The 26,859-nt window shown below is 48.0% G+C and overlaps 1 protein-coding gene across 6 annotated transcripts in view; it reads left to right on the top strand.

Annotated features, from left to right (window-relative positions):
- CACNA1D (calcium voltage-gated channel subunit alpha1 D) overlaps positions 1-26,859 on the top strand; it is a 335,843-nt gene that overhangs the window by 269,417 nt on the left and 39,567 nt on the right. For 3 of the 6 annotated variants that reach the window (XM_054552052.2, XM_054552051.2, XM_054552055.2), the window contains 11 exons: positions 1,156-1,314; positions 2,981-3,091; positions 11,412-11,495; positions 11,965-12,048; positions 19,374-19,418; positions 19,825-19,953; positions 22,227-22,292; positions 23,972-24,063; positions 25,283-25,442; positions 26,083-26,210; positions 26,342-26,438. In XM_054552052.2, coding sequence (XP_054408027.1) covers positions 1,156-1,314; positions 2,981-3,091; positions 11,412-11,495; positions 11,965-12,048; positions 19,374-19,418; positions 19,825-19,953; positions 22,227-22,292; positions 23,972-24,063; positions 25,283-25,442; positions 26,083-26,210; positions 26,342-26,438 — 1,155 coding nt within the window. The remainder of the gene's footprint in view (positions 1-1,155; positions 1,315-2,980; positions 3,092-11,411; positions 11,496-11,964; positions 12,049-19,373; positions 19,419-19,824; positions 19,954-22,226; positions 22,293-23,971; positions 24,064-25,282; positions 25,443-26,082; positions 26,211-26,341; positions 26,439-26,859) is intronic. The other 3 variants (XM_024244717.3, XM_054552054.2, XM_054552053.2) reach the window with 2 other exon arrangements.

Genomic DNA, 26,859 nt, shown 5'->3' with positions numbered 1-26,859 from the left:
GTGATTGCCAGGGAGAGGTCTGGCCCAGCAATTTCCTCACCCAAGGAAGAGGAGTGTCAGAACAAGGCTAGGCCAGCCAGGCAGAGCCAGCGCTGAAAGTGTGTCAGCCTCTGAGGTCCAGCACAGGCTCGAATTGGGGGTCCCTGGAGTCAGCATGTGAGGTCAGAGCAGCGCCGGGTCCCAGACACTGGGAGCCTGTCCAAAGCCTGCATCCAGAGTCAAAGTAGGAGACTGGGGGTAGGTCTAGGGTCTCAATGCTGAGCTGAGGGCTCTCGGGGCTAGAGGTTCTCTCTGGGCCTGCTGCAGAAGGTGGACCAGTCCCACTGCCCAGAGTAAGTGAGAAAGTGCTCCAGCTGGGTCCCAACCTGTGTTCAATCCAATTGTCACTACAGTGCTCCAGCTGGGCCCTAACCTGCGTCCAATGAATCCAGCTGTCACTAAAGTGCTCCAGCTGGGCCCCAACCTGCGTTCAATCCAGCTGTCACTACTGACCACATCCTACGGATTCTGAAATGAACACGACAAGCTCCCCAGCCCAGAAGCTCCCCGATGGACATGTGGATAGCTCCCCATAAGATGTTTATTGTTAACACACTGTGGCTCCTGAAGGGTGTCTCATGTGGGTCCATCTGGGAGTAGCCAGGAGGCTACTAGTCTCAGGCAATGAGACAGCCCCTCTAGTTTTTGTGAGTTTCTGTGGTTACTTGGCCTCCTTTCCTGGAGGACAGCACAGGCAGGGGAACTATAGGTGTGATCCACCTATAGATCCCCCGTATGTGTGATAAAGAGGAAAGGCAGTGATAAGGCCTGGACCCAGTCCTCACTCCTGCTTGTGTATACACTGCAGGGCCTCAGGAAAGACAGCTGAAAGCTCTGAGCCTCAGTTTTTAGTAAGCAAAATGGAAGCCACATGGGTAGGTACCCAGCTTACCCGGAGCTTGCTGGGAGGGCCAGCGAAGGTAATGGAGGCAGGGCCCTCGGTGACTCAAGAGTGGTGCCAGCAGCAGGAAGGGGGTCACTCGTAATCATTTTCACCGTCGTCCATGGCCCCTTCCCGGGAGCTGTAGGGTGAGCTCTTTCAGAGCAGATGACCACAGGGTCCTCCTTCCCTGCAAGTGCTCAGAACCCCGTTTCTGCCCTTTTCTGCTGTTGCAGCGTCAGTGTGTTGAATACGCCTTGAAAGCACGTCCCTTGCGGAGATACATCCCCAAAAACCCCTACCAGTACAAGTTCTGGTACGTGGTGAACTCTTCGCCTTTCGAATACATGATGTTTGTCCTCATCATGCTCAACACACTCTGCTTGGCCATGCAGGTAAAAATGGAGACAGCTGTGGGGATCAGGTCCGGGCATTCCGCACAGCCCCGTGCCCCAAATGCTGAGGGTGGAATGCTGCCCCTCACAGGAGGGGTTTGATTTTTCTGATGAGTCTGGGCTATAGGTTGGCCAGAGTTCTGTTCTGGCTGACAGTTGTCACGGTAGGAGTTTAAGGTAGTTCTTTTGTTGAAGAAATTATCCGTTACAGCATCATGGTAGGTAACATTTCCGTGGAGCCTGGCATTGGTGCTCAATTCTGTAAACATTTACCATGGGCCTCCTGTGGCCAGCTAGTGGTTGAGAACTACAGCTCTGGAGATACACAGCTGTTTCAATCCTGATTTTACTCTGAATTTTCTGTGACTTGGGGAAAGTTATTTAAATTCCCCGAGGCTTGCTTTCTTTATCAGTAAAATGGGGAAATCTGTCACACCTACCTTAGAGATAAGGTTTATGCTATAGATAATTCCCCTCAGACACTTTGTTTTTTATTTTTTGCCTTTTGTTTTTGAGGCAGTCTCACTCTGTAGCTCAGGCTGGAGTGCAGTAGCGCGATCTCGGCTCACCGCAACCTCCGCCTCCTGGGTTCAAGTGATTCTCGTGCCTCAGCATTCTGAGTAGCTGCAATTACAGGCATATGCCACCATGCCCAGATAATTTTGTATTTTTAGTAGAGACAGGGTTTCACCATGTTGGCCAGGCTGGTCCCGAACTCGTGACCTCAGGTGATCCATCGCCTCAGCCTCCCAAAGTGCTGGTATTACAGGCGTGAGCCACCGCACCTGGCCCCTTCGGACACTTTGATCTGGGCCTGTCACAGAGTAACACCCAATGTTGGAAAACAAAACATAAGTCACACTCCTGTCCTCAGGTGGCTCTCAGCATGGCAGTAGGGAGTTTTCCAGTTGATGAAGTGTTGAGTTTGACCTGAGTTATGGCTACTTCTTATTCCAATGGGGACAAGAAATGCAATTCAGTTTAATTGGCCAAGTCAGATTATCGTGTGGTATTAACAGTGAACATTTTCAAAAGTTACATTGCCTAGTAGATACTCCACGAGGACAGGAAGCAAAGACCAAGGTCTAGAGCCAGCTTTTGCACTGACTTTAAGAACTCCAGCACATCAAACCAGCTCTCAGTGCTGTCTGGACAGTAGGTCTAAAGATAGGGATAAATTTTTTGGCATTTTTCTTAACCTAAGAGTTCTTTTTGAATGAAAAGGACTGTGTGCTGATGTAAGAGAAAGTGTAAAATCAAGAAAACGCTGCCTTTTATTCAACATAAATTTACATGGCATAAAATTTATCCCTAACCAAATTCTACCTTTATTCATAGACATTTTGGTGGTATCTGCATTGTGCTCTGGTCAAGGCCCTCAACATAAAGCCCTGCCAGAAGAAAGGGTGAATTCCCTTTATCCTGAGCAGAGGAAATGGATATGTTTTCCCCCTTCATCATTCAATCATCCTCATCTTATCACAGACCCCCCCTGCACTTTGTGGGAGTTCACCACGTGACCTTGCAATGCCGTTGGAATTGCCGAGCGAGGGTGCTGGGCTGTGGAGGATGCCCACAGGGGCACAGAGGGCTGGGAGCCTCCATGTGCAAGCATGTGAGATCGTGGCCGAGGCTCTGAGAACGGTCCCTCTGTCTTCATCCATAGCACTACGAGCAGTCCAAGATGTTCAATGATGCCATGGACATTCTGAACATGGTCTTCACTGGGGTGTTCACCGTCGAGATGGTTTTGAAAGTCATCGCATTTAAGCCTAAGGTGAGTTGCAGAACCCACTTTTCAAAGGTTGTTGCTGAGCCACCCTAGAGAAGTACCCGCTTCCTGTTAGTCTTGTGTTACTGAATTATGCTAAATTGTTCTGGCCGCTAACTGGGTTACCACCTGAGAACATTAAAATCTGATTAGAGCATGTGTGTACATATGGGAAAATGAATCTGCAAGAACAAAACCTCATGAAAACAATTCTGAGAAACAGAAGAAGGGAGATTAGAATTGGGAATTTGTAAACTGGAGATTATTTTGAAAGCCAGTTTTCTGTTTCTAGAATAGTACATATCATGCTGTGTCAGGGAAACCTGCCTCATTATTTGAGCACTAGAGAAAATGTTTGAACATAACCCATCAGAAAGAATTTGACCCTGATTATACTTTCAGATATCTAGTCTAAAGACTTTGTTTTGTTTGTTCTTGGTCTGCAGCATCCTTTTTACCCTTTAAGGGAAGTGCTGATACCAGCTGCAGACCTCTCACAGCCATACCATCTTTTGTTTGCTTAATTTAGAAAAATTTCACTGGACTTTAACACAAAATGAGACATAAAATGTGTTCAACTGTGCTCAACGACTCAGCGTGTTGTACCCCTTTGGGAGGGAGTGAATTCAGCTCCCCACTTGTCAGTGGCTGCCAGATAAGAGGCAGTGTAGTTCAGTGTCAAATTGCATAGTTGTGGAACTGGACTGGATTCAAATCTCTACTCTGGCACTTACAGCTGAAACAACTTCCTTACTTCTCTGTGCCTCGACTTCCTCACCCATAAAATGAGGATGCTAATAGTGCTGTTTCATGGGGTTGTCATGAGGAGTAAAGAGTTCCCATATAGGCACTGCTTAACAGAGTGCCTGGCATGTAGCGCCACGCTGCAGACTGTTGGCCACTGCTGCTCCTACCCGCACCACCACCCTCATCATCATCAAGCAAGGATGTTCCCTCATTCTAAAAGCCTAGACAGAGGAGCCACACCAAGCTGAAATGTGGGATATTTGGCCCTCAGTTTCTTTCCCAGTACAGCCAAAAACTCTCAGAGTTAGAGATGACAGAGTTCAGTGACCCAGTTAGTTATCTCTGTGTAAGGTATCTGACAACACTGATTTAATTAAGTTAGACATGGATTATGAAATGGATGGTTTCACATACTCCATAGTTACATGAAATTCTAATTCCATACTGTTCCTTTCTTTAATTTGAATTAATCTCTATGCAATCTTTATCAGATCTTTGTGGACCAAAAAGAAAGGACATTTGTAAGTGATTAATTGGGGTGATTGCAGTGGGGTCAAATTTGGCACCTAATGCATGGCCAGATGTTATTATCTACTGTGACTTGTCCATATCTACCTACATAAACATTTCCTCCTTTTCCAAATTCATCTTAATTTCCTTTGAGATTTTGGTTTGCTTCCCTCTCACCTTTACTTCTTTGAACAATATTTGTCTGGACTGATGGAAAAGGTTGCAAAGTAAGAACATCGAAGGTACTTGAGAAATGCAACATGGAACCTCTCTGTGAACATTTCCCAGATACCTGGGCCATGTCTTCCCTTGCCAGGTGATTAAGCTCTGAAGTTTTCGAAAGCTTGCTCCAGGCTGAAGAGAAAGCACACTCACCCATGGTGTGTGTGTGTGTGTGTGTGTCAGTGTGTGTGTGCACACATGCGCGTGTGTTCATGTGTGTGCTTGCTCCCTTCAGCAGGCCAGTGCATTGACAGCCCAGTAGTGCACTGCCCAGTAGGCTGACAGTTGCCCAGAAGATCTCCAAACCTGGGAGGAGAGTTCAGTGGTGCGTGAACAGATAGGCGATACCAAAGGGAAGTGAGTAGTTAAGCTATAATCAGTACTGATAGATAAGAGTTTTTAAATGGTTGATTTCTGCTGGAAATTGTACTGCTTGTAGTTTCACTCAGCAAGATATCTTCATAGCATTAGACAACCTCACATTACAATTGGTAGAACTTTTAAGACAGTAGCAGCAGCATCTCCACACTTGAAGAGCACTGTTGTGGCGTTCCCCCCGGCCAGGGGAGGTTGAGTTTATATCATTTGCCTGGATGAGTGGGAGAGTATTGGTTCACCAAGAAGCAATGCCCTCCTTAAAATTTTTCCTGCCCTTATCTTCTTGCTCTTCTCTTTGGTGTTCACAAGCCCAGCCCAAGCAAGTGGTCTTTCACAAAGAAGCCAGGGAGGCCTCCTCCCTCCTGGTCAGTGGGGTAGTCGGGCTGAAGAACAAGGTTGTCAAGGCTGCAGAAGGAGGAATATTCTGAAGAGATGGCCACATGGGACTTCAGCCTCATCTCAGGAGAGCCTTTGTCTCATGGGAGGAGCTTTGTAACAGGGTCCCTCATGGCAGGGTTCTCCACTGAGTTAGGTACACCTTCTAGGAGGACTCGTCAGTATCTCTGTTAGGGGACACAGGGTGGCAGGGTTTCAGTTGCTTCATAAAATAAATATAGGAAGTGAGGTAAGACAAAATTCTTACTGGTAGGTGAGAAGGCATTTCGAGAGGGAAGGGTTAAAGAAAGTTGAGAAATCTGACCTTAAGGACTTATTTTATATAAGGGAGCTTGATGGAGAAACTGGACCTCCTAAGAGAGCATATTTAGAGGGAAATGGCCCAAGGTCATGGGAGATGAGATGACCCAGCCTCTGCTAGCCCAGAGGGAGGTGGGAGGTGGACAGAGGGAGAAAACCCCAAGCTGGGAGCCTCCATGATGGAAAAGGCCATCTCACCACAGGGGAAGAGGCATTTTGGAGCAATGGTCAGGCAAGAGTGGAAGGTGGTTAGGAGCCGAAGCACAAAAGCATCCGGGAAAAGCAAGCAGGTGATTTAGCCGATTGTGGATTCCCGAGGGGAAAGTCCACCAGCTGGGCACTGACCTGGTGCAGCCTAGGTCCTGCTTTCAACTTGGGGTCAACTAGGCCTCTGTAGGGTTTTCAAAAGCAGGCCCTAGTTTAGGTGAGACACAAGCCCCATTCTCCAAGCCTTTTCCTCCAGCTGCTAGAATTCTCCAACAAGTTCTCTTGCTCCAAGGAGGAGGATTGACTAAGAAGGGCCTTTTTCAAAGTGCTGGCTGCAGCAGGTATAGAGAGCACTTCTGTTGAGTAAGAAGAGCCTGGTCTGTCTGGGATTCCCTCTTTGTGGGATGTTACCCATCTGGCGCTTCGTCCAGGCTGCATTCTAGGCCATGTTGTTTGCTGCGGTTACTGGCCTTCTCCAGTGAGCCATACTTTTTTCCCATCTTAGTCCTTTAAAGTGTTTTGATCTTGATTCTACCCTGAAAATATACTAATTTATACTCCTAGCTACTTGGGCTGGAAAAAGTAAGGAGAAATTAGGTTTGGGGAAAGAAGAAAGTGTTTTGGTGCTGTCCTCATGCTGCTGTGCAGAGCTGATGCAGAATGGGCACTGAGTCCTCATCTGCCTTCGAGGGATCTGTTCGCTGCTCCAGGGTCCCTTGCAGGAGTAGAGCTTCTTCATGATCTTCCTAGAGTACCTTTTCCACCTGCCAGAGAGAAAATTTGACACTGTTTTTTTCAGTTCTTCATGACCCCATCTATTCTAGGAGATTTACTTTTAATGGCAAATAATACTTGAAACCAAGTATTACTGTCCTTAGAACTTTACATTGGGCTTCTTGTTGGGCTCCATCCTGTCCTTTTGACATTGAGGTTTCCCAGAGCCCTCTCCTGGTCCCCTTCTTGCGTGGTAAGATGCATACATGCCAGAGCATCAGTGGCCACCTCTGTGGCATGCAGACCTGCACTGCCCTTCTCTCTCCTGAGCTACTATGCCTCCCTGCCTTCAAAATGATCTCCCTGACTCTGGCCTCAGCCCTTCTACCTACTCCCTTTGTAAGCCCAAAGCTGACCAGACCACTCTTGCAGTGATATTTTGGCACTGGCCACCTATTGCTTGAGAAAGCATATACAATTTTCTTAGTCGAATATTCAAAGTCTTCCATGAAGCACTGGCCTCTGTATATTTCTGCCTCATTTCCTGCCATTCCCTCCCTGCTATTTCTTCGTCCCCACCCCATCCCCGAGTGTTGGCATGCTAGACCTTTCCCTGCCCATGTGCCTCTGTCTAGATGCCCTGCTTCCTCTTTGTTATGCTTGAAGGCCTGTGGGAAATGTTATCTTCTCTGAGACAGCATCCTCACCCCAGCCAGAGCCAGCCCTCTCCTCTGCTCGTGCATCTGTTGGGGGCCTACTATGCACCATTGTTACCAACACTACTCCATGTCTGCCTCTCTGTTTGTTGGTGAGCAGCTGCTTGAGGTCTCAGGATGAGTCTTCTGCTTCTGGGTCTGTGGTACCTCACATGATGCCTGCTTCCTGGTGGCAGCTCAGTAAGATTGGTGGAATGAAGAAAGGAATAAAGGGATGATCCTGGAAGTGCAGCCTCTGAGCATGAGACGATACCTGCTTTTCTATCGCAGGGTATCTGGGTAGAGCAGAGTGGAGCACATCTTCCCTTAATCCTCTGCTTACCTTTGGAAAGGCTTTTGCTAGTTAGAAAGCTGTCAGGCATAGTTTCTGCCAAAAGTTGGCACTTTGGGTTATCACTTGGGTCAAATGCTACCCAAATAATCCCTGTCAGCATGGGTAAGAGATCTGTCTGACATGGTCAATGACAAAAGGCACATTATTTATATAGGCTTCTTCCGATCTGCAGATGGGAGTGAATCCAGGCAGCAAAAGGAATCTGAACTTGGGTCACTTTTCTTGTTTCCCATTTGCATTTGCAACCGTTCCACAAACATTGCCCCTGTGCCTGTGCAACACCTGTGCCATATCCTGGCAAGAGGGCCAGGAATAAGAAGAGATGTGCCTTCCAGGAGCCCACTGTCCAGCAGGAGACAAACATTGATGGATGGTGACAATAGGGTTCTTAGACATAGTGGTGCTTCCTGACCCTGGGGCCCACATTAGTCTGGTTTATGATTTGAAATTTCCAGAGTCAGAAATGTTTCTGCGCAATACATATTGCATGTGGCTGGCTTGTTTGGTCTTTTCAGACACGTAGAGCTGGACACAAAAATAATTATAGATTTGACTGCTGGTTCCACTTGAGAGGTTCTGGCCTCAGAATTCAGTTGTAGGAGAACACATCATAGGGCAAGAGGAGAGCACAGGGAGAGGGGCCCTCTGTTAGGAGCCGTGTCATTTCTCATATCTTATCTTCTGGTTACAAAGGCAATATGGTGCCTTTGGTGGGAGAAGGGTGGGGGAACTGAGTCATGCCACTTGACAGTGATTTCCTTAAACAAGAGGCTACTAAATAGGGAAACAGTACATGGGAAGAATAGGAGGGCTGACATTTTTTCCCTCCCCTAGACTCCTGTCAGAGCCACCTGGTCAGAGCCTGTGATTTCAGCCACCTGCCTTCTGCTTCCTAGATTAAGGGTGTCAACCTTCAGTCCATCCATCATTCCAATTTGGGCACAGTTTTGTGAGTGTGAGGGTTTCTGGAGAGAGAGTCAGTGAAATTGCCAAAAAATTCCAAGACCCCAAGGAAATGTTAAGCCCCTATTGTGTTGATTTAAATGGATTTTATCCATCACAGTGCACCAGCATTGAGAATATCTTATAGGCTGATGGAAATGGCCTGAAGGGGAGAACACTGATAATTCTGGAGAGAGGGAGAGAGGAGCTGTTCAGGAATAAAATCTCAAAGTCAGAGGCTGGCCTCCAGCACCCATGTGGTGGGTTTGGCCTCTGGGAAATGACATAAATAACGGAGAGAAGCGGCGCACACGGTACAAATGCAGGCAGGGCTGGGGCACGCACCACAGCATGTGCGAAGGGCAAACGCTGGGTCTCCTCCGCCCTGTCAGTACTCTGGAGGTCTAGTTGCTACTTGTGACCAAGTGTTTGATCAAGGTGTAAATTCCTCCCTAAAGGGGAGGGGAAGGATCACTGTGCTTTCTTTAGCTTTTGAGTTACTCTTAACTCCGTGAAGAAAAGGGCAGGCTCTGCCCCTCCAAGTGTGGTCTGTGGCACTGCCACCAGCCAGAGAACTGCTTGTTATCCATTCGCAACAGGAGCTGTCAGCTCTAACACTAAGCACATTGATTCAGCTGGCTTTCTTGTTAGGAGACTTCCTGGACGAAGGAAACTCTGCTGTGTTCCCTTACAACCTGAGGCTAGCTCTTGATCTCACCACTGACTGCTAGTCTAGACCTCAAAGGCAGCCCCTCTCTGCTCAGTTTTGCCAGCCAAGAATCATGAATTCATTCAAAGAAAAGCTAGAAAGCATAAGCTGTGCTGTTTTTAAAATAGACCTTCCCATTAGACTTTTATACATAGATCATCAGATTTGGGGCTCACAAATTCCTTTTGTCTGCTGATAGATTGGCCAGGGAGGGTAGCAGTCAGTGAGGGTAAAATGGGAGAGCGGCACTGTGATCATAGGGCAGGGAGAGAGGTGGAGAGTTGGTTAGAAACCACGGCGGTTGGGTGGGGGAATCTTACATTATTAAGATGAAATTTAAGAAGCAAACCCTAAGTCAGTGTTGTAGCTCCCCCATAAATGCGCCTGGACTGATGGATGGTGACTAGAATAAACATCCCTACTCCAGCTATTAGGACAGTCAGCACGTCCACATCTTCTATACTGTCGCAAAAGGCTGTGGCTCTGCAGTGGCTTCTTCTGGGTCTGTGTTTGATCACAAGTTTCTGGGACCTGACACCTCAAAGTACTTTTTGTTCTGGTTTTCTTAATGCAGCACTAAATGTACCCAGTTGTAAACATGCTGGGCCCCATTTTATATAATATGTACCTGAATTTTTATTTCCAAAAAGTGTCCAGACTCTTTGGAAAAACACAGTTGGTTTATAGACAGAGCTGTTGATCTTGACAGTCAGTCCCTTGCCCCTTTGGCTGTCTGTGCAGTATCTCCCCACCACCCTGTCCAACCGGGAGCTTCCCAGGGGTGTCAAGAGACCATAGGCACTCATTTAGCACCTGGTGTGCTGATGCTGGAAGAAGATGTAAAATGTCTGGCACATACATATACATTTTAAGTTACAATTGTGGGGATGTTGTACCCTCAAAATTGTTGCAAGATGGGAGGACCTGAACAAACAACCAGACAAAGCTGGATGACAGGCAGGGTGCAAGTTGGTGGACAAAGGAGACATTGCACATGTCAAGCACTAACTGGGTTCAAGGCTCTGGCTAGATAATGGGGTTAGGGAAGTTGGGGGACTGAATATGCAGCACAGTCATCATCCTTCAGGGCTTTTGGTTGGTAGAGCTGCAGACAAAGACCCCATGTTCAGTGATCAGTACGTAAGAGATTCAGCGTCAGCATGAGGGAGTGCAGACAGCTGGGACTGGGAAGGTTCCATCGGGGAGCATTTATCTGACCTTGAAGAAGGGTGAAGTTGAACAGATGGAGTTGGGGTTAGGCAGTTAGGATCGCAGAGACGTCAGGAGGTGGGGAGGAACCTGGTGCTATTTTTGAAGGATGGGAAGGACTCCTGTCAGCCTAGAGGGTGAAAAGTGGGAGGGAAAGAAAGCAAAAGCTGAGATGGAAGAAGGAGCCTGTTGGCTTCTGTGAAGGACAGAGGGAGCCCTGGAACATCCTCTTCATTCCATACTCTTTTCTACTATAGAGCCTGCCTTGACTTCCCCACACTAAGCACCACCCCCACGACCAGAAGCCAGTGTCTCTGCCACGACGCTGTGCCTCACGGTGCCTGTGTCCCCGTAAGCCATTATCTACCTGTCTGTGTCCTCTACACTGAGAGTTCTTTGAAGACAGAGACTTGTCTCAGTCATCCTGTCACAAGTCATGGCCTTTGTAATACAGGCTGGACTTGCGAGGACTGGAGAGCGTTGCTGGCCCATTTGAAGGGCACAGAAATGGAAATGTGTGCAATGCATGGTGACAGTGCTCTTTAAGTGGGGTGAATGGAGATTCTAAGGAAGGAGTCCATCAGCTCGTGAGGGTTTGGGATCATCCCTCTGGGTACCAGGACAGGGTTGCCAAAATGCCTTCCTCTGCCCTGTAGATATTCTGCTTGGTTTGGTGCCACTCAGGACCGTGAGAGTGTGTGTGTGTGTGTATGCACGTGTGCGTGTGTGTGTGTGCGTGCACCTTCTCTCACACATAAAGGTGCACAACCACCCTGCTGTGCCCCTTTCCACCAGTGGACAGTATTGTTACCTCCCCTTTGGCTTTCCCACCCCACCTGGGTGCCATGGGTGCGGCAGGGACTCGGATTCGCCCCTATATGGTCCGTATGGCGGGTCATTCATACATGCTCATAAACATCTGCCCTCGCCTGCTCTGTCCAGGGGTATTTTAGTGACGCCTGGAACACGTTTGACTCCCTCATCGTAATCGGCAGCATTATAGACGTGGCCCTCAGCGAAGCAGACGTGAGTATGCACCTGGCGTGGCCGCCACCTGTGTCCTCTCTCCTCTGTCTGTGCATACTCCGCTCCCTGCCCTGCAGTGGCATCACCTGGACAAGTCACAGATCCCAGTCACTTGATCTGAAACTAGGATTTCCTAATGAGAGCTGTAGGCAAGAAGCGTTTCAGGGTAGAGCCTCATCCCAAGGCCTTTTGTAGACAGAAATCACCTTTTGGAGGACAGGCCTTTTTGCAGCATTTACCCTGGTCACTAGTAGGCAAGGTAAGATAGGATGTCTCTAATTGTTTTCATTTGCTGTGTCAGAAGTGATACCCACAGTGGCGTATCTATAACATGTTTATTTTAGGGGGATGTTTCAAGTAGCCATGTGGCACGATGCTAGAATGTTCCCCTTTTGTAACACTGTCCTTTTCTTCTTTTCTCCTGTGGTGCTTCCTCTCCTGTGTGGCTTCTGAATGCTTGCCCTAACAGCACTATTTCACTGATGCATGGAACACTTTTGATGCCTTAATTGTTGTTGGTAGCGTCGTTGATATTGCTATAACTGAAGTGAATGTAAGTAGCAAACTTTGTGTCCTATATCGTGGTTGTTTTCATTAAGTCTGACATAGAAGAGACTAGAGGCCCTGCCCTTAAATCTCCACACACTTTAGAAATCCAGACACAAATTTATTTTGAAAGACTGAGGATAATTTGTAGTTCCCTCTATCTCACCCCATCTCTATCTCCTTCCCCTGAAAAACAGTGGGGAACTCTATGTAGAATTGCCTTTTGGAACTAGAACAGTATTTCAAAAGATCTAATTAAAAGTTATAAGGGCTGGGAGTTAATTGTGTGTCCGTGTGAATGTTGTCACTCACCATCCGTGTGACCGTGGATGTCATCCGAGTGCTATGTGCCTCAGTCTTTCCAGCTGTACGTGGAGTTACTGATGTGCACCCTCGTCCCCACAATGGTTCTGTGAGGGCACAGGCGGGAGACCCCACAGCCAGCTATGCCCTGAGCGTGTGGCGGCTGCTGCTGGTGCCCTCACCTGTACCGTGTCTGCTCTGAGTCTGACTGGTGACACTGGTGAACGTCCCACACCCAAAGGGTGATGCCAGCCAGCGGAAGGCTGCTTGGCGCCAGGGAAAAGAGGGCCGAGTGCGAACCAGGGAGAGGGTGTCAGTCCGCCTTTGTTACATCCAGTAGATTCATTTGAGAGGGAACAAGTGCAGTAGTGGCATTGTAGATGGAGTGAACCGCTCTCCCTAGAAGCACTCTGAGCACCTCTCCCCCTGCAAAATTAAGAAGTGTGAAAAAGGGAGCCCCTCCTTCCGCCTGGCTCTCCTTGGGTCTGACCCATGCTAGACCAGAAGGCCTCAGGCAGGCAGAAAGGGCCCTGTCTACCTGATCTGTTCCCAGTTCATCAGCAAGTCTTGGTGGGCGTCCAGTGTGTGTGCCCAGGGTGTGCAGAGCCTTTCGAGAGAGTGGGCGGAGCACGGGGAGGGACTGTTGTGTGGTATTGGCTTTTGCTCCACAATGTCCAGCCCACCCCCTACCCCAATGCTCTGCCTGGTGACATCTGCAGGATTGAGGGTTATAAGGTCCATCCTGGTGCCCAGACAGCCTGCATCACACAAGGACTGTGAAATCCCTGTATGCCACCTATCTGGGGCCATGCTGATCCTGGCGTGTGAATAGTAAGGCAGCCACCAGCCTGGCAATCCCAAGACCTGGCATTTGCAGCCCTAGTTCCAAACTGACTTGGATTCCAGCTCCCTCACGGGCCAGGTGGGGTGAATAACACCTGCCCCCTTGCTGCAGATATGTTATAGTGATAAAATGGTCTGAATATTTGGGAAAATGCTTGCTAAAAACCCCAAAGTTTTAGGGAGATACAAGTATTGTATTATTCTAAGTATAGATTTTCTCTGTAATAAGTAAAACAGACTGTCGGACATGACTGTGCCCATGAGGGTGTGATTTAAGCCTCGTCATGCCACGCTATGACAAGGCACTCAGATGGTATTTTGCTAGACCTAGGTATACACATACTCCAACTTCTAAAGCCCAGACATGTAAATTCTACTTTATGTGAAATGTTCCATGTGTCAGCTATAAAATTGCCATTCATGATATGTAAATGATGCTTGGTTGTAAAATAAACTGGTGCTAATGGGAGAACAGCAGGTCCCTAACTGGGCTGCCCTGAGCTTTCTCCCAAGTTTATGGCTAGACATCTGCCAGCTTAATCATCTCACAATGCAAAGTGCTTACAATCTACTCGGAGGTATATTTACATGAAAATTCTGGAACATACCCTTCTCTGAGCCAGGGATGGCCTATAATGAAAGCGAAAATACAATAAACCAGCAGCTCGGCAGATCTCCCTGGACTGCTCAGCACTTCAAGTGCTGTGCAGGTGGTGAGTGTAAACACTTAGCTTTCGGGCACCAGGATGTGGCCAAGGTCTGTCCACCTGGGGACACCCAGCTTTCTCACGCCTGACCTGCCTGCTGGCTGGCAGGGGTGTAGCACCCATGTACTCAGGGACAGCACGCGCCCGGCTTCCTGGCTGCCTCACGTGTGCTGTAGGCTGGCCCTGCTCCTCCCGCTGCCCCTGTCCCCTGTGGCCCAGCTTTGCTCATCAGTGTATCAGTGTTGCTGTGTTCACCTTGCACCAGTCAGGAAAGGGGCAGGTCTACGCTGAAGTTTCTAGTTAGCATTTGACATTGGGGTATCTGTGCGACACAGGCTTTCAGGGGGCCCCTTCTTGGCATGCAATTAAACTTTCAAAATCACATAGGCAGACACTCCCATAGTGTGCTTTCAGTCAGTGACCTTTTTCCTGGTCAGCTGTGGCCCGAGACCAGATATATTCCTCAGCCGTGGCAATGCCAGTTCCCTACCCTGGGCCAGCAGAACACCACCTTCAGAAATCTCAGTGTCTCCTTGCTAGGCCTTAGAACAGAGGGGATGCTCAAGGCCACCTTCACATTTATTCCATCTTTCAACACACATTCACTGGGCATCCATCACTCACAGGCTCTGGGCTAGGCTGTGGGGAGGCACAAAGATAAAAAAGGACTGGGTGTCCTTAACCTCTGGTGTAAATACATGACAGTGGGACTGTTGGTTCTGACACCCCACTCCCCGCCACATGTAGTTCCCCTGGGGAGCAGTGCACATCACATCCTTGGTGGCCTTGTCCCCTGAGCTGAGGGGTCAGCTGTCAGCTGGGCGTGAACACCTTTGGTTCATCGTTGGCTGGTTGTAGCTGCCATAAGTCATCATTGTTTGCAATGTTTAACCTGCTGTGCTCTCTTCCCCAAACTCTGTTGATCTTTCTTTTCTGTTGCCTAATTGATTTTCATGTTGGTTTTATTTTTAGAAAATTGTAGCGGCAAGTATATATAAGCATATATACGGTGAAGTCGTTAAAGCAGAGCACTTCTAAAGAATGTGTGCTTGTTTTTGGCCTCTCCACCTTTGGTTTTCACTGCGCTTCACAGGACGTGCTAAGGATTGGTTGCAATCATCTAAATTGTTCCCCATCCCATAGATTGTCGTCTCCAGCCTGGGGCCATCTTGGTCAGTCACACTTGGCTCTGTGACTTGCCAACATAGTCTTCCAGAATGAATGATCTGGCTGAGAAATGATTGAATTCAGCCTGTGTTTGTATCCTTCACAAAAATGTTTTGGGTAGTCCTTTGCATGGTCCTGCCTGCGTGTGCACCAGCCTGCTTCATCCTACTGTCCCCCTCCCACGTCCCCACACCCCGCTCAGTTCCTGGTTTGGCAGCACTCATGGACTTATCTCCATCACATTTGGTCCTAACCTCACCAGGCTGCTAAAATGTCACACTGTGACTGGTGGGCTCCCTCTTGCTCCCTCTTTGATGCCTGTTTGTTCCTTGAATGATGAAATGACCCAGCAACATATTGTCCCTAACCCAGGGATGGCTGTCACTGACATTTGTCTCTTCTCATTATCATTAGTGTCTGGGAGGCAAAACACTTGTTTAGAAGCCATGTCTGCCTTATTATTACTTACTTTGAAGGAGCAGGTAAAAAGTCATTAGGGAGCTCACTCTCAGAGACCCGGGAATGGTCCCTGCCTTTTAAGGTACGCTGTTTGGACCAGGTGGCTGACAGTCTCACTCATCTTCTTTTTCTGACCCCACAGTAAGGTTGTGTAGTCCCCCATTTCATATGTGAACCCTTTTCCAGGGGCCAGCTCAGCTGGGCACTGGGTTGTGGACACAGACCCAGCAACCCCAAATAAAGAAGCCCTCCTCCCAGAGGTGTTACCTTTGAGCTCAGAAATAGTCAGAGGGAAGACTGGCTTCTCCACAATGCGTCGGGTTACCTGGCCCAGCTGTTCTGGGATGCTGGTTTGCTTCCTATCTGAATTAGAAAGCTGCATCCTCTCAGCTCTTCCAAGCACAGATAGAAATTAATACAGAAAATGAAATGGACTGATTTCATTGATTTCACTTGGGAACCTCAGGGTCTTTTTGACTTCCACAGTTGCAGGGGGCTGCCCCAGAGCCTATGTGGTAAGAGCCTACTTGAGAGCCCTGTAGGAAGAGGCTCGAGGGAACATCAGCAGAGCCCCAGGAATCTAAGGAGCTTTCTGGACCCTGACATGTAGTCCGGCCTCCTGAGGCTAAGGGGCTGTCTCCTGTAGGGTTCCCAGCTGAAGAATGTGACATCTTAGGGTGGGAAGGAACTGCCAAGTTTATCTTGTCCAAGCCCTGAGGTGACACTGGAATTCCCCCTATTGAAAACTGATTAGCAGCCCCTTGCGGCCGTGTTTGGAAAGCTACCTAGTGAAGAGTCCTTCCCCAGTCTGGTGTCCTCTAGGGGTGTCCAGCATAGCATAGCCCACTTACATTCCAGCTCCACCAGTTCCCTTTGTGTTGAAGCCCCCTCCGTCCCTTGTAGGGAAGATGGGGATGGAGTCTAATCTCTCTCTCTGCATCCGTGTACTCTTCCCTCATCAACCCGAAAAGAACCCACCGTTCGGCCACAGCAGCCTGAGTGGGCTTTTCTGGTGACCCCACTCTGTATGGCCGCTCGAGATCTAAAGGGCATTAGCTAGTATAGGCCACCTGTTAACTACTCGGGCCAGCTTTACCCTGGCCCAGGACTGGAGTTCTCAGCTCTGGCAGCGTATTTGAATCACCAAGGAGCTTTTAAAATTTCCAACATGCAGGTCTGGCGCAGTGGCTCACGCCTGTAATCCCAGCACTTTGGGAGGCCGAGATAGGCAGATCACCTGAGGTCAGGAGTTGGAGACCAGTCTGGCCAACATGGTGAAACCTCATCTGTACTGAAAATACAAAAAATTAGGCAGGCATGGTGGTGGGTGCCTGTTATCCCAGCTACTCAGGAGGCTGAGGCAGAAGAATCGCTGATATCCTGTAGGCAGAGGTTGCAGTGAGCCAAGATCATGCCACTGCACTCCAGCCTGGATGACAGAGGGAGACGCTATCTCAAAAAAAAAAATAACAAAATAAAATTCCCAACATGCAGACACACCCTAGATCCATTAAGTAAGAATCCCTGGGGTGGGACCTGGGCTTCAGAGATTTTGTTAAAGATCCCCAGGTAGTTTTAGTGTTCAGGCTAGTATGAGAGCTGGCCTGCCCTTCTCATTGGGCTGATATTTGTCATTTGGGCAAAGCCATCCTCAGGGTTCTTTAAATTTGTAAGATATTTTGGCAACTTGCACTGTCCCCCCGGGGCTGCCAGTCACATCCTCCCCTGAAGCAGCCCCCCATGCCCAGTGGTGTGTGGTGGGAGGGGAGGTGTCGCAGGCACACTGGGGGTGCATGAAGCCTGGTGTGCTGTTTGCTCTTTCCTTCCTCCCTCCCTCGCATGTTGTGCTGCCCTCTCCCTTTACAAATGCTGTCTTCTCTTCCCTTTTGTTCTTTTAAACAGAATATTCATGGTTTGAAGTTCATAGTCCATAGGTTGTCACATTTCAAAGAAATCAGTTGAAGAGATGTACACTTCGAAATTCAGTTCGGTTGCTGACTTTCATGAACTCTAAGGAAGGGGGCCATGCATGGCCTATCAGATTTGAAGCAGAATAGGGAGAGGCCCGCAGGAGGGTCTTAGGCCAGACTGTGGCCAGGAGCATCTTGCCTGACCAACAGGCCCCTTACTGTCTTGTAGGTCTGATACATAAGTCGTGCATGTTTCAGAAGGATAACTGTAGAGCCGTCTCTCTCGTGCACACTGCCTGGTCCCCTGAACACAGGCAAGCAGAGGCGCACATGCAGGCACACTTAACATGCACACTTACACCCCACACTCCAGCCAGACAGGCAAGAGTGGAACCTTCCTGTGCATAGCCTTAGTGAGAATGATGTGGAAAATGATGAGAACTTTAAAAAATTAGTTCCTTCATTTGTTAAGGTCTTAAGTTGAAAAACATTGTCTGTCCCTTTAAGGAGCTGATATTTCCTTTGAGATGAACTAATAGAAGAGGGAAATAAAAATAGCGATCCTGGGTTTTTGATAAACCTGTGGCAGAGTTCCCATTCTGAGCATCCCAGGAGAAGCAAGGACCCCTTTTAAACTCTGTCAGAACCTGTTCCTCTTGGGTTCATGGTCACATTACTGAATTTCAGTTGTTCTGTGATATGCTGAAACCCCTTATTTTCTGTGAACTTTGTAGAATTTCCCTTTGGTCTCAGGAGGTAGCCCTTGATGCTAGAGAGGCTTCAGAACTGAGCTCTTCCTTTCCCCAGATCCCCAGGGAGGAGGCCCTCGAGAAGTGCGCACATCCAGACGTGTACACATGTCCCTTAACTTTGCAGACACACTGTACAGAAAGCGTCCTTGAAGCCCCTAACTGGAAGAGCCTCATTTCTCTCTGTCGGCTCCTGGTGACACCACTGAGGGGAAAAGAGAGGCTGGCACGTGCTGGCTCTGGTTCCGCTGACTGTTGCTGTTTAATGTAAAGATGCCTCCTGGTGCTGGCTGGAGTTTGCTTCCAACTCCTCTGTGTTCTCTCAGACACTTTCTGAACACTCAGGTAGTGCTAGGCACCATGCTGGGCACAGAGTGGAGTGAGGCAAGGCCCCTGCCCTCCCTGGGGTGGGGGTTGGGGGGCAGGTAAGCACCAGTCATTACAGATTCTGCATCCTGGGGCCGAGGAACAGGAGCGCAGCCAGACCCTGGAGGAGGTGGAGCTGCTGAACCTCAGGGGAGCTGGTCCTCCACTGTTTCTTCCAAAGACTCATACAGACCTGCACTCCCTCTTGTGTGAAAGCTGTCTGAGCTGTGGGGCAGGCACTGAGGGTTTCTGTAGGGAAGCCCGCCTCTCTCCTCCTCACCCTGACTCAGTCTATCCAGCTTTTCAGCAGCCCCGCCAAAGAGGCTGTTGTCAGACATATACCACCCAGGCGTTTAGTCTCATAGGAACAGAGTGTGGTCCAAGGGGGTTTGTGGCCCGCAGGCAGGCACCACTGTTTGCCCCTCTGCTAGAGACATTCTGTTCCTCGGGGCTAGGAGGCCTGCTGCAGAGCGGTTAGTTCCTGAGACCCACAGCCCTGACTAAGCCAAGAGAACTAGCCTCCTCGAGAGAAGCAGGGCCACACTCTGCATCTGTTGAGGTCTTGCGGCACTGCCTTTACCGGATGCCTGTCAGCTTCAGATGTCCTCAAATGTGAATTAGAAAGTGGCACTGTGTCCGTGCCCATGTCCATGGCTGCCTGCCCTCAAGTCCACCTCCAAGGAGAGCCACTGGTATTTTCTCAGGGAGGGAGCAGGTGTGGTGTCCAAAGACAGGAACCACACATTTTTTTAAAGGGGGAAATGCTCTCCGGAACCATTGACTCCTTCCTGGTTCATTAATCCATTTTCAATCTTTGATTTCTTAAAGCCAACTGAAAGTGAAAATGTCCCTGTCCCAACTGCTACACCTGGGGTAAGATCAGTGACTAGTCCCCAGGGGCTGGGTCTTTTCCTTAAGTTTATTTGACCATGTCGAGTTTTCCACTGGTTTTTCTGTATTCTCCATGATTGTCCTTCCAGAACAGTGTCTGCAGTGGTTTGCGTTCATCATCAGTGTCCAGTACTCTTGACCAGCCCAGCGTTCTCCTCTAACACAGTAGAATATGTGGACATGCATGTGCCGTGTGGATGCAGTTTTCCAAGCTCTGTGTTGTTAGCATGTAACTCTTCCTTTCATATCATGCTTTTTAAGATGAAAAGGCCCTAGAATCACATCTTCAGTTCTTACCTCTGTCACCTTTGCATCTGTTGCTGTTTTTCTGAAAGTGTTGCATGTTCTACTTTCCACTGGGTTTGACCTCTCCATGATAACCCTTCAGAACTCTGAAGAGAGCAATAGAATCTCCATCACCTTTTTCCGTCTTTTCCGAGTGATGCGATTGGTGAAGCTTCTCAGCAGGGGGGAAGGCATCCGGACATTGCTGTGGACTTTTATTAAGTCTTTTCAGGTAAGAGCCATGCCAAGGACTTCTCTCTTTGTATTTGAAGATCATATGTAAGTCAGTGATTGTCCCCATCCTAGAGGACCCAGGCTCCCCCTGTGTGGCCACTCTGTGGACCTAAGTCAATAGAAAACATGGAATGCTGGAGATACCCAAATCAGCATTTCTTGGGTCAATCACATGGGATTACTTGCCTAAAGGAAACAGAAGAGAAAGCAGGAAGGATCCGTAGCTGAGAGATCTGTAGCATTTCCAAGACAGAGAGAGGTGTGGGGCCTGCAGCCCTGCAGTGCCCCCGGGATGCCTGGTGGTGGTGGTGAGTGCTAGGTCCCAGCAGACTGCCTGGAAGCCCAATGGCCTCTCTCTGACACCTTTTCCTCATAAGGCCGCAACAGTGCTGTCTGTTGGCTAGTCTAGATACAAATCAGAAACCACCACCTGGGCCAGCGCACTATCACTGGGTTATCCTGCACCTGGAAGGGTCACAGAGTTCGGGATGTTTAGGCATACACCATGACTCATTTGTCACCTCTGATTCTCCAGGCTGGTACAGCTGGCTTCTAGACTTTCCCAAGTAGAACCAGCTTTTCCCATACCTGCCAGTACCCTGCCCCACATATTCTAGCCTTCTGGACCGATTCCATTTGGTGGAAGAGAAGATGTGGGAAATATAGATTCTTATTAAAAGGTGGACCCATGTAGGGAATTTGTGGATATCTACAAGCATTAGAAAGTGAATCCTGCATCTTCACTCTTTAAGTTATTTGACTATTTTTCATTCAAAAGTTATAAATGTTTACAATAATAAATGAAGCTGTCCAAAGATATATAAAGAGAAATTTCAAACTTGACCCTCACCTACCCCTGGGGTAACCAATGTTACCCTCCCAGTAAGCATTTGTCCTTAGTGGATGGGATTTTCACAGGTAAAAGGGAGAAGGGACAGCAAAGGGGGTGGTGCAGGCACTCACAAGGGAAGTCACAGATCCTGCTGGGGAGAATGAGGTTGGAGGAAGGTAGAGTGGGGACCTCAGGCAGGTGAGCCTTGGACTTGCTAAGGCACAGAATCCTCGACAGTTACTCATTTAAAGTACCAAAACTTGGGAACAAACTGCTATAAAAATAGATAATTCAGAGGTAATGTTATCTCACTTTTTAAGGAAATTCTTAAAGATTCAATCTGCCACAGATAAGAAAGTCATGTTCCAGAGCAGCAGTTCATAAAAGCAGAGAAACTGTGCAAACAAAAATCTTAAACATTTGGCAATCTAGGAAGAAAATGCACGTAGGTATGTTGAGAAAGCCTGAAACACGAACCCTGTGGGACCCTGCTGAGCAGTCCACCTGCAGGGAGGGCCAGGCTGGCAGGCACAGGTCAACAGCTGGCACAGTTCTGAAGGTGGCTGAGCACCTGTGAGCCACTGACTTTCTGACAAGCTCTCTCGGTTAGTAGAGAAAGCGGGTGCTTTAAGCGTGTGTTTCCAGAATTAAGCCTAACACTCTGGGCACCCTGTGCAGGTAGATGTGTTGGTCACATGTGATGAGGTAAGACAGCAGTCGACGTTCAATGAAAGGACAGGGGCTCTGTCAGACACTTGTATTTGGTGTTTCTGAAGGGAGCCACACTTGGCAACCCCCCAGCTCACTCCTTTTCTTCCCTGGCCCAGCCCCCCAACTTAGCAGTTCTTTCAGAAGGTGTACATCTTAAGAGAGGTATTTTGCATTCTACAGCCACAGCCAGAAAGTGGTTCTTCCCCTCTGACCCAGTAATTCCACTCCTAAGACTTCACCTTAAGGAAATACTTCAGCAGAAGCAAGGTGATTTTGCATAAAGATATTCCTTTGCAACATTATCTGCAATACCGCCCCCCAAAACATACCCACAAAAGAAAGTAGAAGTACTCTAAATGTCCAGTGTTCTGGAATGGTTTGATCAATTATAATTTCATCCAAAAAATCCAGTAATGAATTTAAGAATTATGAGAGTTATGTGTCTGTGTTGAAAATGTTTACGGTTAGGCTACAGGGTTAACGACCATGGAAAGCACATCCTGCCTGTAATATTGTAACACTGGGCGTGCATGTGGATGGTGTCTTCAGGACTGAAGTAGTTGGGCAGGGCTGGGATTTAAACAGTTCTTCCTCACTGTCGATATTCTTTCACGGTAACACGTGGAATAGAAAGGAAGCATGTGGCCACTCATGGGTCTTCTCAGTCTGTGCTGGGCCGTCACGGGGACAGCCGGCTGGTGTTGAGCCAAGTGCCTTTTCTCTCCCAGGCGCTCCCGTATGTGGCCCTCCTCATAGCCATGCTGTTCTTCATCTATGCGGTCATTGGCATGCAGGTAAGCTCCAGCCATCTCGCCCTCAGGGGCCCTTTCACTAGGCAGCCTCAAATCTGTGGCAAGATGTACCCTGACCAAGTGAAGTAGAAGCATTGTGATTTTTCAGCCAAATGCCTCTGCTGAAGCCTAGGAAGATGAGAAAGACACAGCTGCTTAGTAGAGAGCTCCAGGGGAAGCCCAGGCTCAGATGAATGTGGAGAGGTTAGAATGCACCAGGAAAAATTGCATGTCATGACAGAAGAATTATGCTTTATCATAACAAAGTGAAATTCTCTTGAAACTAACTATTTCCAGATGCTAAGACTGAAGAGAGAAGCATGTGGCCCCTCATGGGTCTTTTCAGTCTGTGCCAAGCCGTCGCGGGAACAGAAGGCTGGTGCTGAGCCAAGTGCCTTTTGTGACCATTGTTGTGCTTTAGTAGCTCACCTTTAAAAAGAGGCATGAAACTGCACTCTTCTGTGACCCAAGCAGAGGGGCTACACCCTGCTTCCCAGTTCCTCCTGGGCATGGGAAAGGGACTGGGCCTCCCTAACGGAGCCCTAACATCAAGTGGGCAGTGGGATGGGTTGTGGGTGGAGGGAGGCAGCCTCTAAGAATGGAGGTAGTCGAAGAGTCCAGGTGACTCTTCTTGCCACCTGGGTCTGCTGGCAGGCTCCTTGCAGATTCTCCACATGTGCAGGTGCTGTCTTTCAGGTAAAGGAGGGATGTAAGTGAGAAAGAAGCAAAGTGATTCTATGATTCTAGGGGCAGAGAAATGGTAGTGCTTTTTTTTTTTTTTAATCCTGAAAGCATAGAAGCATTTGCAGATCTCTGGGAATCTTACCAGGAGTTATGAAACAAAAGTCAGCATACTTGAGCCTCTGTGATTCAGCAGCACGTGGTGCTGTGTGCCCTGGAAGGTCTTTTATCACATATGTTCTCATAAAAAAGAGCCATCTCAGAACTGCAAGCTGCATGGCACACACCACCCCAGATTCACCCAGCAGGCATTTGTAAGCATCTGCAGCCTTCTCTAGAATGTCAGTCTGCTTCCTAAATCTCACAAGTAAAACTCTTTAGTACCTTCCCATTGCCCTGAAGGTAAAGCCCACTCTTCTGCCCGGGGCTCACAACCTCTGCCTGTTGCCTCCTGCCCTTGTCTCCAGCCTGGTCTTTTATCTGTCTGCTCATCATACATGTTATTTTCATTCCCTCGGTATCTATGCTGTCACCCTGCTCCTATGCATATGGTGCTCCCTCCACCGGAAACACTCTTCACCTTTCTTATCACCTGATATATCTTTCAGTTCTGAGTTTACACGTCACTTCCCCCTAGAGGCCTTCCCTGACCCAGCCCTCCAGCCTTCAGTAGATGAGCCTGTCTCATGCTTCCCTGTGTGTCTGGACCACCCCAGCATCATCACTGGGGTTTGATGTTGCCTGGCTAGCTTTGTGTCTCCCCCAGGGGAGATCCTCGAATGTGAGACTGTGCCCCTCTGGAGCACCATGTTCCCAGTGTGTAACCTGCTGCCTGGCACATGGTTGTGCCTGGCAGATCTTTTTTGAATGAGTAAAGTGCCAGGTACCATGAGAAAACCCTAGTTGGTAAAGATCAAACCTGAGTTAGTTCTAAATTCACATACGGATTTTTTTTGCATGACGAAATCTATTCTCTTTTTCCTGACAACTTCTCCACCTAGATGTTTGGGAAAGTTGCCATGAGAGATAACAACCAGATCAATAGGAACAATAACTTCCAGACGTTTCCCCAGGCGGTGCTGCTGCTCTTCAGGTGACTGCAACTGGCTTGGGCGGTGCTCCTGGGCAGGGGGGTCTGCTAGGTGTGGGTCCAGAGGGACGGAGGACACAGGTTATTAAAGCAGTGTGCCTTTCCCAGTTGATTGTGATGGCTTTTTGTTTTTGTTTGTTTTGTATTCTTAAACACAGACCCTAGCATTTCAAACACACGAATTTTGCTGGATTGTTAAAACTGCTGTGGTAATCCCGATTGTGGCTGGCATAAGGTTTATTCATTTAGGAGTTAGTAGGGCTACTTAGGCCACCTGAAAAATTGTAGGATGTATGTTTATGCATGGAGGCATGCACTTAAACACGCCCAGGAAGACAGAAACTTAGCAAAAACGTCAAGGCCTTTTGTACAGCCAGTGGGGAACATCCTAAGATGTTTGATTTCAAATTTTATGGGATTGCTTTTAACGTCAGTTAATTAACTTTGTAAAACAAGCTGCCCTCATAGTGAGAGAACTTTCTAGAGATCATGAAGTATTTCTAATGACTCTAGTGACTGACAAGTCATTTGCAAGTTAGGTGGTTTCCAACTCTGCCTTCAACAAAATTGAACAGAGACTTAAGTTGTTAAGTATTTTGGTCATTAAAAATAATCAATAGGCCAGGTGCGGTGGCTCACGCCTGTAATCCCAGCACTTTGGGAAGCTGAGGTGGGTGGACGGCTTGAGCCCAGGAGTTTGAGACCAGCCCAGGCAACATGGCAAAACGCTGACTCTACTAAAAATACAAAAATTAGCCAGGTGTGGTGGTGACTGCCTGTAGTCCTAGCTACTGGAGAGGCTGAGCCCAGGAGGTCGAGGCTGCAGTAAGCCAAGATCACACCACTGCACTCCAGCCTGGGCAACAGAGCAAGACCCTGTCTCAAATAATAATAATAATAATAATAATAATTAATTACTGTTAATTATACAAATGTTTAAAGTAGAGAAGACAGAAAAACAAGCCTCCATTTATACGCAGACAATTAGTGCACTTGCATCAGATGATGGCTGTAAATCCAAGGGAATTGCAGCAGGACCTCCAGTTACTGTGATAAGTTGCACGTGAAAATCAGTAGGAATTTCACATTTCCATGAATTCACATTGGATTTTCTTCAAATGACTTAGGTTTTGCTCTAATTATGAGTTTTTCTTCCCTAAGATCTAAGCTTCAAATTCCTTCTTTCCCCCACTAAAGCCCCTTTGTTCTTCATCTGAAAAAGGTGTGCGACAGGTGAGGCCTGGCAGGAGATCATGCTGGCCTGTCTCCCTGGGAAACTCTGTGACCCTGAGTCAGATTACAATCCCGGGGAGGAGTATACATGTGGAAGCAACTTTGCCATTGTCTATTTCATCAGTTTTTACATGCTCTGTGCGTTTCTGGTAAGTGAGCAACATAGCTCCCCTTCTCAATTTGCAGATGCTTATGTAGCATTCAGTGTTCCGACCAGTGGCCTCGCCCTGTCCCATCGCCCGAGGACAGTTGATGTGGATAAGCACTCTGGACTCCACCTGGCAGTTGAGGGCTTTTGTTTAACCAGGCGTGATTTGGTGCTCGCTAATAGGCTTGGAGCAATTACCAATCACCTTAGCTTCTTAGGGTTCCTTTCTAAAATTTCAAAGCCAGTGCATATGGTGGTGACTTAAGAGTGTGAATTATCATGTATACATATGTAACTTACCTGCACATTGCGCACATGTACCATAAAACCTAAAGTATAATAATAATAAAATAAAATAAAATAAAATAAAATAAAAAGAGTGTGAATTATTTGGTGATAATGAAATTATAAAACTGCAATGTGTTTCAGAAGGCATTCCTTCCCCAGGACTTAATTAAAGCCATTCCAGAAAGCTAGAATCACACTCTTTTCTTAAACATTCTCCAAATAGAACGTTTTTACAACTTCTCTTGGAGACATGGGTTCCCGTGTTTCATGTCCATGTCATTAGAAAGCCTGTGCTCAGTTCTAACGCAATCCAGCTGCAGCTGAAGTTCTTCCCTTCCTATTTGCTTTTTCAGATCATCAATCTGTTTGTGGCTGTCATCATGGATAATTTCGACTATCTGACCCGGGACTGGTCTATTTTGGGGCCTCACCATTTAGATGAATTCAAAAGAATATGGTCAGAATATGACCCTGAGGCAAAGTAGGTTGAAAAAGATTTGATTTGGCGTGTGTGGGTGGATTTTGGAATGTCAGCTGTGATTTTTGTGGAGTGGACTGAAAGTTCGGGCCAGCTGTTCTGTTCCTGGACCTTACATTGTATTTTACTTCCAGGGGAAGGATAAAACACCTTGACGTGGTCACTCTGCTTCGACGCATCCAGCCTCCCCTGGGGTTTGGGAAGTTATGTCCACACAGAGTAGCGTGCAAGGTGAGTGTCCTGTGTGCATGTCCGACAACCTCTCTTGTAGAAGCTTGCTTCATTCAACAAACACTTGTTAAGTGACACAGCCAAGCCTTCTGTCAGTTGCTAGGGATGCAGTGATGAATAATATGTGGTTCCTACCTCTGGGGAACTCTCAAATTTGTAACTCTTTGGACACCCTGTCAGGAACCATCAGAAGAGGAAGGGAATTCTGTAATTTATCACTGGGTGGATGGTAGGGAAGGCAACATTTTAGTCAAGTCCAGAAAGAACACAGGAGTTTGTCAGAGGCAGGGAGGGCTCAGAAGGAGGCAGGAGAATGGACATCGTAATGGCAAAGGGTGAGCCATTGGGTCATCCTTTGGCTAGGACATAAGAGGAAGTCAGAAGGCCCCAGGTACAAGCTGAGCCTTCTCTGTCCTGCTGA

This window comes from Pongo abelii, chromosome 2 (assembly GCF_028885655.2).
Source record: "Pongo abelii isolate AG06213 chromosome 2, NHGRI_mPonAbe1-v2.0_pri, whole genome shotgun sequence".
Lineage (NCBI taxonomy): Eukaryota > Metazoa > Chordata > Mammalia > Primates > Hominidae > Pongo > Pongo abelii.
This window is presented reverse-complemented; position numbering and strand designations above follow the sequence as displayed.